This window comes from Lotus japonicus, chromosome 1, assembly GCF_012489685.1.
Source record: "Lotus japonicus ecotype B-129 chromosome 1, LjGifu_v1.2".
Classification (NCBI taxonomy): domain Eukaryota; kingdom Viridiplantae; phylum Streptophyta; class Magnoliopsida; order Fabales; family Fabaceae; genus Lotus; species Lotus japonicus.
In genome coordinates, this window is record NC_080041.1 from 32,439,750 (window position 1) to 32,451,523 (window position 11,774).

Consider the following 11,774-nt stretch of genomic DNA (forward strand, 5'->3'; position numbering starts at 1 on the left):
TAGAAATTAAACTCATATATATTTTATGAAGCATCTCCCTCCTATCAAATAAAATTCATGGAATATCATAACTTCATATCTTCTTTCCTTCAATGAATTTCCCATTCTTTCCCTTTGACTTTTCATAGCATTTAAATCTCACAAAAGTATTGCTATTTTTGTTTTAGAAAATATACAGAATTTACTTAATTATGTTCGTTAAAACCTTTGTAGAAAAAACTCTAGAGAAGGAAAATAAAGCACCACAACCTCAAAGGTGTCTTTTCATACCCCGTGGGCCTTTACAAATCGCATACTCTTACACCCTTTCAAAAAACACCCTTGTGAACTAAAAAAAAAAATACCAACATCCATTTTCCTGTATACTATGACAGCCAGTGTTCCAAAGTCAAAGTCACCATGCCATAAATGAAGCCCACACCGTCTGTCATATAAATTTGACAAACCAGAATGAACAATAACAACAAACCACACCATTAAACTCGTGCTGTCGTGCAACAGGTCCAGAAAACAACTTATTTCCACCCTTCCATGGATGAGGTCCCCAAAATCAGCACCATACCACTTAGAACCTGATGTAAGCCTTAGTCCCGAATATCACCATTCAATTTACAAAAGAAACCTGCACTAGATCAACAAACAACGGGCACACAAAAAACAAGGCACCAATACAGCAACATAAATTTCAAAATAGACTTAACTATTCACAAGTTGAACAACCTTGCACAAAGCTTTAGTTCTATCCCTTCCATGCTTCACCAAGTAGTCAGCCATGGCGTTCCCCTCACGCAATATGTGCTTAACACCCACACAATTTACAACTGGCCTCAACTGATCAATTCTTGCAAGAACATGAAATAGCTTCCAAGGTCTATGTTCCAAAGTGTTGACCCATCCCACAGAGATAGACGAATCGTTCTCAATGATTATTGAACGAAACTGAAATTGTTCATAGAACAGTAAGGCAAAGCTCGCATTCACTCATCTTCACCCCATGAAGGCCCCTGCGAGAAGCATCACCGTCCCAAAAAGTCATAGCAATCATGTTATCAATTTTCGTACAAAGACTGTCAAGAAGAATAAAGCAAGACATAACATACAAGGGGATAGTCTGAGCCACCGCTTTAATCAAATCATCTCTCCCCGCGTGGAGAGTGTTCTTTCATATCACCCCTTAAGCTTTTTCCGAACTCTTTCCTTAAAAAAAATTAAAGATTTGGGTCTTCGACTTACCAATAGTAGTCGGTAGCCCCAAAAATTTGGCATAGCTTTCAACCTCATTTACTCCCAACAACAGTTTTAGCACATGAAATCAAACATTTGACACATTGTGGCTAATAGAAAACTTCAACTTGTCAAGGTTTATAACTTGTCAAGAAGTCCGCTCATAAGTAACAAGAAGGTCCTTAACACATTCTGCCTCTTGAGTAGTAGCTCGGAAAAAAAGAATGCTATCATCAGCAGAAAGTAAGTGAGAGACTATCGGACAACTCTAACCATTTTCACCCCATGCAATGCAGATGTAGCAATGGATTTCTGAATTAAAGCGGAAAAAACTTCCCCACAAATAATAAAACAGATAAGGAGATAGACGATCACCCTGGTGCAAAACACTGACTTGAAGGATGCAAAAAATGGTGGGAATTCTTATTGAACATAATAGAAAAATCCACACTTAACACATAACTTATAAACAAATTAACCCAAGAAATTTTAAAAATGATGGATTAAAAGTTAAAACTTAGGGCTCGTTTGGTATGTTGTATAGTATAAGGCCTGATATTATAATGTCTTATTGTATTTTAATACTATACAACGTTTGGTCATGCACTGTATAATTTTGTGGCGACAATGGTGATGTGGTAGTGGTGGTATTGAAAGGTGATAATGGTGGGGGTGGTGATGGATTGTGGAAGCGACGGTGGTAGTAGTGGCGGTAGCGGCGATGGTGGCAGTGGTGGAGGGTGGTGGCGACACTGGTGGTGGTGGTGGTGGTGATGGTAGAAGTAGCGGTAGCGACGATTATGGTGGTGGGTGGTGGCGATGGTGAGGGTGGTGGTGGACTGGTGGCGGTGGTGGTGAACGTTGGTGATGGTAGTAGTGGTTGTAGCGGCGATTGTGGTGGTGGTGGTGGGTGGTGGCGACAGTGGCGGTGGAGGCACCGGTGGCGGTGGTGGAAGTGGCAATAACGATGACGGTATCAACGATGGTGGCAGTAGTGGAGTGTGGTGGCGGCGACGGTGGTGGCGGTTAGAGGTGGGAATAGGTCAGACCGTCCGTAGGGGCCTATGGCCTAGCCTACCACTAGCCCAGGCCAGTCCAGGCCAAATTGGTAAATAGGTAAGGCTTAGGCTTTTTGAAAAGTCTATTTAGTTAAAAAGGCTTGGTTCAGGCCATTCAAAAAGCCTTTTAAGCCTTATAGGCTAGCCTATTTAAGTAAAAATGATTACTATTTTTCTTGTACATTATAAATATGATTAGTATAAATATATTTTACCATTGATGATGTCTATATATTAGAAATTTATCATAATATCTTGATACTATATACTTATAGACATTTTTATACATTTAAACAAATTGACTTATATAATGACTCAAAGTTATAAGTCTATTTAGAAATAGATATATATATATAACATATTTAAATACCTTAATATGAAATGTGATTTTATACTAGCTCTCCGACTCTAAGAAACCAACATAATCTCTTATTTTGTTTCATCTCTACCTAATAGCTTATAATATTATGAGTCTGATTGTTGAAAAAATTATTTTAGTATAATTTAACATGTTAGTTTATAAGTTTGATAGCTTCTGTACAAATAAGTTTGTTAGCAAACGTAAAACTCTTATTGTGAAACATGTCGTTAAATAGGCTACCAGGCCAAGCCAGACTTTCGAGAAGGCCATAGCAGGCTCGAAAAAAAGCCTTTGACAGGCCACAGGCCAGGCTCAGACCTTATGATTTTTAAACAGCCTAGGCCTATTTACGCAAAGCCTACCTAGGCCCAGCCTATTCCCACCCCTAGTGGCGGTAGTGGCAGTTGTGGTGGTGGTGGTAGTAGTGGCGATATCGATGACAATATCAACGATGGTAGCGCTGGTGGTGGCTGCGACAGTGGTGGTGGCGGCGGCGGCGGTGGTGGTGGTTGTGGCGGTTGATTAAATATATTCAAGTAGTTTATACATCACACTTTTATCATACCTTATTGTATAAGCCTGCGGCGGTGGCTCGTTTGATGTATAAGAGGGGGATTGATGTATAAGTCTATACAACACAATGTGATCACCAAACTGATAAGTTCATAATGTATTGTATTAACTTATACTATCATGCATAATATGGCGTACCAAACGAGCTCTTAATATCGAATATTTTTTATGTCAATCAAAAAATACTTACACTAATTTAGTAATTTTAAATCAAATAAATTTTTCACTTTAATTTCACAGCCTTGGTCCCCAAATCCCCATTCAATCCAAAAACTGCTTCGAGTTAAACTCACTAGTTTTCTTTCGACATTTAACGCATCCCCATCGTTCTTCTCTTCCTGTTGAAGGGAGTTTCTTTGTTTCAGCACAGAGTGTGTTTCTTTTCCCTCTCTTCACATACACGAGACCTAGGGTTTTGCTTTTCCATGATGGTGCTGATTGTGCGGTTCTCAATCGAGCATCGCGAGCTGTTTCAACGGTTTCTTGTGCGGTAACCGCACTCTCAGACTCTGTGTGTAGGTGTGTTCAATCACATGTTGATGTTGTTTTGTGTTTGTGTTTCATAGCATAGCAACAACGTTGTGAAGGGGGATGTAGGGATGATTATTGATGTTAACTCTGTCTTGGATTTGGAGATTGATAAAAAAAAAAATGAAACTTGTAACAAGATCTTTCAGAAATGGATGGGGTTCATTATTGTGCTTTCCTTCTATTTTTATTTGCTTCTTCCCTTAATATGACGATTGTTAGTTTGTTACTGTTGGGCATTCTTGATGGGCCTGATTGTGTCTGTGATTACTTATCTAGCTAAGTGCAATTAATAGGGATGTATGCTAATAGTTAATAGTTATTCGGTATATTTTGTTAGTATATGGAATGATGGTATGCTTTAAAGTTCTTGATTTATCTCGTGACTGCATTTATAGGATTAAGAAGTTTGGATAATGTCTATACGTGACTCGTTTTTTAAAATGGCACATTGGCTTTGAGTTCTCAGGCAGTTTTACTTTTTTAATTTTATTTTATCCCGAGCCTTGGCGCAACTTGAAGGTTGCTGCCATGTGACTTTGTGGTCACGGGTTCGAGCCGTGGAATCAGCCCCTTGCATAAATGCAAGGTGAATCTGCCTACATTGGATACACAAAGTGAGTCTAACCCCATCATGGACCTCGGCACCTTGCGCATAGCAGGAGTTTATAGCATCAAGTTTGCCCTTTTTTTCTGAAACCAAACTTTGATACTCTATAATTTGGAGTTGTTGGTTTGATATCTTTATATGTCGAGGTTGAATAAGCTTCCAAAAATTTCATTTTTGGTGCAAAGGCTTGTATTAAAGCTATATGTTTTTAATAATTTGTCTCAAGGATTTGTCTATACAAAATCTTCTTTTTGACATTATAACTTTATATGCTTACAAATTGAACTAGTAGTAGACGTAGTGTACTAATTTCTTAGGAGGACTGGTTTTAGAGTTATTCAAAATGTTGTTGTTCTATTGTTACTATTTGTTAATGAAACTGATTGTTAATGCAGGATTCTTGTACTGGTTACCACACTATCAATCCCGAAATATAGTTAATCATAGATACGATGAATGGCGAAGTGTTTGTTTCAACCGATTCCAAGTTCCTATTTAATGGGTTTGGCGGGTATTTTGTATTTTTCCATATTCCTTTTTACCCCTATTGAGTCTACAAGCAGAGCAGGATATATGTGGCCCCAAAACACAGGTGTCGAATCCATAGCTACTGTCAGTTGGACAGTCTTCAGCTCAAGTATCTTTGTACTTGTTGCTCTTGTTCTCTCTATGTATTTAATATTCGAGCATTTATCCGCCTATAATAAGCCTGAGGTACATCCTGTTTTCCGTTTAACTGTCTTGGCTATTCCAAGTAGTATTTTATTTTCCCTTTCCATTCATAACATGTTTATATCTAATTCTTCATATTTTATTTTATTCAGGAACAGAAATTTTTGATTGGCCTCATTTTAATGGTTCCTGTTTATGCATCGGAATCAGTAAGATACACTAACTACACGTCCGAAAACTATCTGTTCTTTTTATTTTGATTTTCTACTTAGATTCATGACATTTATCCCGTGTTGTCAAATATCTGCCATGGGTGAATCTCATGGCGGAATTCTAGCAAGCCACCATGGCCAATATTCCGCCAAATGCCATCAGTATTTGTCAAATCTGGCCTGTTTTTTACTTTCCGCCATTAACAACGCTGCATTTATTGTACTGAATATCCATGCTTTCTTTTTGTTGTATTATATGGAATTTCAATAATTTTCATCGTGCATCTATTTTCAGCTTTCATTATTGGCTAAACGCTTAGTTACTAAATCGTGGGAGTTGGAACTTACTCTGTAATGTATGTTGCTATTTGTTGATTAGTTTTTAAGTTTCAGGACCAACTGACCGACCATCATTTTGATTACATAGAACTATTTAATTGTGGAAGGTGGAAGAGTTTGTGCACTTGTTTCTTTGATTGTCAGACGAAAATAATGACTTTTTTTTTAATAAAAAGGAGTTGGGTTGCATGGACCCATGCCATGGGATTGCTCCAGGATCCAAACTCCCTCCGGACTGGGATTGAGTGGTATAGTCATTCCTTAATAGAGTTTAGTTAAAGATTAAATTACATCCTATCCCTAAGAGTTGCATCTCACTTCCACTGGACCACCCCATGTTCTCTCGCATCTTTATGCTGGGGGAATTGATTCTTTTGATAATGTTTTCATCAAAGAATGGTCTATATGATGTCTAATTGATCTTTGATACTTTAATGAACAATGGCTTCCTTTAATTCATAATATTATCCCATCTTTGGTTCTCCTTCAATTGATTGTACAAATTTCAGAAAAGCATTGCTTTCTTTCCCTATTATTAGTTATTACCATCAGTACTGACATGCATGTGCAGCAACCTTAGTAGTGTTTCTGCTTGCAGTACATAATTTAGTTCTTAATCTTCTTTTTTCTTCTTTTAGTTTTATGTTTTTTTAAGTAGCATGTAATAATGCATTATTAAGTTCTGATGTTTCTATGATGCAGTTTTTGTCATTAGTGGATTCTGGTGCAGCATTTAACAGTGAAGTTATCCGGGAATGCTATGAGGCCTTTGCATTATACTGCTTTGAGAGATACTTGATTGCTTGCTTAGGTATGTCAAAAAGGTCATTATGCCCCCATATGATTTTCATTTATTGTAACTATTGTTAATGCGTGTGTGTGTGTGTGTGTATTATGCAGAAATGCAAGTAGGTGAGATCCTTCCTCTCCTCCATCTTTCTAGTTTCATAAAAAATTATGAAATCTGTGTTAGAGGCCTAAATTCTATAACTCGTGACTAAAAGAGGATGTCAGGAAATTTAAGTTTGAATTTTGTCACGCTGTCTTGCTATTTGATACATTTTATAATTATAGGTGGTGAGGACAAAACAATTCAATTTATGGAAAGTATGAGCCTAACAGACTCCAGCATTCCTCTTCTCAAAGAAGCATATACCTACGGAGTAGTAGAGCATCCATTTCCCTTAAATTGCCTCTTAAGGGATTGGTATCTCGGCCCTGATTTCTATCAATCTGTGAAAATTGGCATTGTACAATATGTATGTATGAATTTGGTAAATTGGGTAAAATATACAACCTACCCCCACTAACAATTGGGTAAATTGGGTGAAGAACCTATGTCTTTCTCGTTGCTTACTAAAATATACATTCCAGATGATACTGAAGATGATCTGTGCATTGCTGGCAATGATCCTCCAGTCTTTTGGTGTTTATGGAGAGGGGAAGTTTGAATGGAAATATGGGTAAGATTATATTGGCTTGTGTCTTGATCTTGTTCACATCTGTATCATTAGAGATATGAAAATCATTATTGTGCCTTTGTCAAATTATCACCTCTTTGTCTATGCTGGCCACGGTGTGATGCTTGTAGGGGGATGGATGCATTGTAGATTCCTTCTTTGCTTTTGCTAGCCGTGTGTCTTCCTCTGTTATATCCCTGGACTAGCTCTTTATGATGGCTTTTGGGTTGTAGAGTGGTTTTTTGCTCTCTTGTACTGGTTCTGGTGGGTTTGGGGTCTGAATTGTACTTTTGTATTTATCCTTGGAGGTGTTTCTTTTGATTTTTTAGAATTGATACTCTTTTTCCTTTCCAGGTTTTCCCAAGGGGGTTTTACCCTGGAATGGTTTTAATGAGGTCTTTTCTCTAAAATCTCCCTTCAAGGATGGGTGGGGGTAGTTGTTAGGTTTGCTGGATCTCTGATGCTGGTTTTCTACAGTTTCTTTGTTCCTCTTATTGTACTTTTTTATCTTTTTCTTTGTATTGGGTTGAAGTATCCCTTGTACTTCCATTCAATATATTTTAATCATGGCTTATCAAAAAAAAAAAAGAATTGTGCATTATTCATGCTTTAAGCCATAAGAAATTTTGCATGAAAGGGGGGGGGGGGGGGGGGGGGGCATGTTAGAGATAAAATCATCCATGGGTCTCCACCTGATAGCTTGTGCTTTTAGGAGTGCCAGCCCTTGAGACATACCATAAAATCTTATATATTGTTATTTTTATGGCCCTTGCTTTCTGATTCTCTGTTGTGCTTGCAGGTATCCCTACTTGGCACTTATTCTTAACTTTAGTCAGTCATGGGCCCTATATTGCCTTGTACAGTTCTATTCTGTCACGAAAGATAAGTTGAAACCAATCAAACCATTGGCAAAGTTTCTAACTTTTAAGTCAATTGTCTTCCTCACCTGGTGGCAAAGTGTGGCTATTGCTTTTCTTTTTTCTGTGGGAGCATTTAAGGGATCATTGGCTCAGGAGTTGAAATCACGTATACAAGACTATATCATTTGTATAGAGGCAAGCTACTTGTGCTTTTTATAATTTTGATTGTCTTTAAATTACTTAGATAAAGGTGTACTAATATAGAAAGTAATAGGGTGGACCAACCGGTGATCCATTATTAATAGCCAATGATATAATGATCATTTTAATTGACTATCCTGAATAAATGACTATTAATAGTGGATCACGCCATCACGGTGGACGACTTCAAAATTGGTCCACTGTATAACTCCTCGTACGAATATATTCTATCATGTGTCATGCATGAGAGCCAAGCCAAGGCCCTTGTCACAAATATTGATATTTAAGATTGTGGGGATTTTTCGGCCTTTGTGGAGATATCAGGTTGACTGTTTTAATAACTGTACCAATACCATATATGAATTCATATGATTATTACTTATGTTTTTCTGTTAAAAGTTTTATATGATATCCATAGTCTCTTATCTTCCCAATGCTTTATACTTCTGAAGTCTTATCAGATGAGTGACTAATAATAGAGTAGCCATTTGTGTGCTATAACACCAGAAAGGCCTGAGGCATCAACAGGATGCCAGCCTCAAATAGTGGCAAATTGCAACTGCCATTCTAAAACAAGGACAAAAGTCTCTACCTGTTCTATTTTTTCCTTTTTGTCAGATTGTGTTTTTAACTAGGAATTTTTATCAAAAGTCTCTACCAGAAGGACTTCCATTGTACATGACATCAAATTGTCATTTTGGAACCTCATATATTAGATAATAAAACATAATCTGTTTTCTGGAACCTCTTTCGCGACTAAATACCTTTAGTTTAGAACTGAGGCTGGTTCATGTTGTTTGCTGAGGGCTATACTAGTCATTTGTAAAATATTCGCGACCAAATACCTTTAGTTTAGAACTGAGGCCGGTTCATGTTTTTTGCTGAGGGCTATACTAGTAATCATTTGTAAAATAGTATGTAAAATCAGGTTTCTTCCTTTAATGTATCTTGTTTTGAAGCTTTAAATTCTGAATGTTGTCTACAGAAGGCCTTTTTCATGTGGTTTCCCTTTAAAAAAATTGTTAACAGATGGGCGTGGCTGCAGTTGTGCACCTATATGTCTTCCCTGCAGTACCTTACAAAAGGGGAGAGAGGTGTGTTGGTAATGTGGCGGTGTTGGCTAACTATGCATCACTAGGAACATCCCCTGACCCTGAGGAGATTCGAGACTCCGAGCGCTCAACTAGAATGAGGCTGGGAGGACGTAATGAAAGAGAAAAGCCTATGAAGTTTACCCATAGTGTTCGAGATGTGGTTGTTGGAAGTGGTGAAATTGTGAGATATGAACACTTTCAAAGAGTTCAACTTTTTGACCTTCTCTAATTGCATTTCCTTTTTTCAGTTTTAATTACAAAATTGTCTTTTTATTTTCATATTGTTTCCTGTTTTCAAAGTCTTGTATAGAAAACAGTAAAAATAGTAGTTACTTTTACGGTTTATTGTACAAAAGTTTGAATGCAGAAAATAGGAAATGAAAACCCTTAAATTTTCTTCTATCTCTCTGTCAAAACTCACTGTAGCTATTATCTGCTGTTTCAGATTGTTGATGACATGAAATATACAGTTTCCCATGTGGTAGAACCTGTTGAAAGGGGCATTGCAAAGATTAATAAAACCTTCCATCAGATATCAGAAAATGTGAAACGCCATGAGAAACGGACGAGAAGAACGAAGGATGATAGCTATCTTGTTCCCTTGCGTTCTCGGGCAGCAGAATTTGCTGACGTTCATGATACTCTGGTTGAAGGAAGTGCGAGTGATAGTGGCATGTCAAGTGGAAAGCGACAGAATATCCAATCCAAAGCAACAGCCACCAGAATTACAAGATAACAGTTCAAAGTGTGTATATAGTGTTGCACATATAGGAGAGAACATTTCAATTGATTTCGACGTGAAATTTTTAACTACGTCGATACAATTCAGTGAATTTGCTAGTAAAACCTGTTTACATCAGGTAACAAAGGATGTGCATGTGGATTTTTTATATACCTAGACCGATGTTCGTAATGTAACTAGAAGTAGTTCAAATTATAGGGTTCATGCTGGAAAGAATTGAAATGATGAAATTTTAGGGTTTATTTAAGGCTTTCTTAATCTTAAGTGATTTAACTCTGGTCATTGGTCATTGGTCATTGGAACCATTCAAATGCATTTTCACCCTTCTCTTCAATGGGGTTTCCTTGATTCTCATCACAACCAGCTGTATTGATTGCTGGAAATGGTTCAAGGATCCTCAGACCATCTAACTCACTCCAATGTTGTACACTATCAATTATTTTACTTGTTTCTCCCGACACCTTCTCTTGGTCCCTAGTTTCTGGACTAATCATATCTCTGGTTAAATCCTTATTCTCTATACCCTTAATATTTTGTTACATACCCGCAATTACTGTAACGTCAATTACAAAAACAAACATATAATCAAATGTGTAGATAGTCTCCCTTTTGTCTTTGCTAAGGTTTTATCCTACTAGGTGGTTGTGGTCTCGTGGAGTAGTGTTTTGTCCAGTTCTAATATGATCAAGTCCTGCTTAGACAAGCTGCATGAAGAAGGTTCCTAGACCTTTAGTGGTGGAGACTCAATGTCTTAACCATGCTTTATATGAGGAGCAAGAACATGTTACCGAGGCTCAATACAAGGAATCAAGAGTGGCAAGGACAAGGATAAGACAAATGATCATGGACTAGAGCAGGTGGCAGAAGTGCTTTAGCGGTTTACCATTGGCCTGAGGTTATTCTGCAGAATAAGTGCGTAGAGGAAAGGGCTCAGGTCTAGTTTGAAGAGGACAATGGAGAGGCTGTTAAAGCGGGGTTACAGGAGGGTCACTTGGCAAGCTTGAAAACATGGAAGATAAGGGCATGGAACCAAATAGCCACACTGATACTTTTGTCACAAGCAAGAGTGGTGAATACAAAATGTCAAATATGGAGGTCAAAGAAATAAAACCTTAAGTTGGATCGGTAGTGTTGATCATACCACCGTTGTTAGGATCAATGAAAACCTTAAGTTGGAACAGGTAGGGCTTGGGAACCCTTGTGCATTACGGGCTCTCTCTAGTCTTGTAAAATTCAAAGATCTCAAAGTAGTTTTCCTTATGGAGAGAGTAGGAGGAAAAATGGGAAGTTGATGATGGTAGGGGAGAGAATTGGCTTGAGAAATTTGATAGTAGTGAATTGTAAAGGAAAATGTAAAGATAGAGGGGGTGGTTTAACATTATTCTGGAAGGAGGAAGAAACTTTTGATTTGATCTCCTTCTCACTAAGGGTCCTCATTAAAGGAAACTTTTTTATGGATTCCCGGTAGTGGTTCGCAATGGCAGAAGGTGCTTGGCCTACTCTTGGAGCTTAGACCCTGACGAATATAGGATGCAGAGGCGATATGCGGTGGCAGTGGGCGCTGCAGCGATGAGATAGGCACAACGATGAGATGGGCGCGACAACAAATATGGTTAGAAGGGGAGCGGTGCAAAGATTAAGGGTTTAGCGGTGGCAGAATGACAACACATCATCACGACAAAGGGGAGGCCAAAAAGTAAGGATTTTCGGATCTAGTGGTGGAGGGGCGATAGAGGGAGAAAGAGTAAGGGTTTGAGGGAATGAGGGAGTGATGGAGCTTATAAGAAATTGAGCGGAGAAATCATTGAAGATTAACATCGACTTGGCATACACTAACCTG

At 38.1% G+C, this 11,774-nt stretch overlaps 1 protein-coding gene across 3 annotated transcripts; it reads left to right on the plus strand.

The window, feature by feature from the left end:
• The first annotated feature begins 3,466 nt into the window (after positions 1-3,466).
• On the plus strand, positions 3,467-10,216 carry LOC130734427 (protein LAZ1 homolog 1-like). Of its 3 annotated transcripts, none has more exons than XM_057586853.1 (9): positions 3,469-3,735; positions 4,750-5,068; positions 5,179-5,235; positions 6,280-6,388; positions 6,652-6,860; positions 6,952-7,040; positions 7,837-8,092; positions 9,128-9,373; positions 9,638-10,216. In XM_057586853.1, the coding sequence occupies exons 2-9, from the start codon at positions 4,811-4,813 to the stop codon at positions 9,926-9,928; spliced, it is 1,515 nt and encodes a 504-aa protein (XP_057442836.1). In that variant the 5' UTR covers positions 3,469-3,735; positions 4,750-4,810; the 3' UTR covers positions 9,929-10,216. The 3 variants fall into 3 exon arrangements, with proteins under 3 accessions (XP_057442838.1, XP_057442836.1, XP_057442837.1); XM_057586854.1 differs by having other exon boundaries at positions 3,470-3,735; positions 6,652-6,836; XM_057586855.1 differs by lacking the exon at positions 9,128-9,373 and having other exon boundaries at positions 3,467-3,735.
• The last annotated feature ends 1,558 nt before the right edge of the window (positions 10,217-11,774 follow it).

Excerpts from the sequence above, each read along its gene's own strand:
- LOC130734427 (XM_057586853.1), top strand. The coding sequence starts at position 4,811 with ATGGCGAAGTGTTTGTTTCAACCGATTCCAAGTTCCTATTTAATGGGT. Across the intron at positions 5,069-5,178 it reads CCGCCTATAATAAGCCTGAG|GAACAGAAATTTTTGATTGG; the intron begins GTACATCCTGTT and ends TATTTTATTCAG. Across the intron at positions 6,861-6,951 it reads GTATGAATTTGGTAAATTGG|ATGATACTGAAGATGATCTG; the intron begins GTAAAATATACA and ends TATACATTCCAG.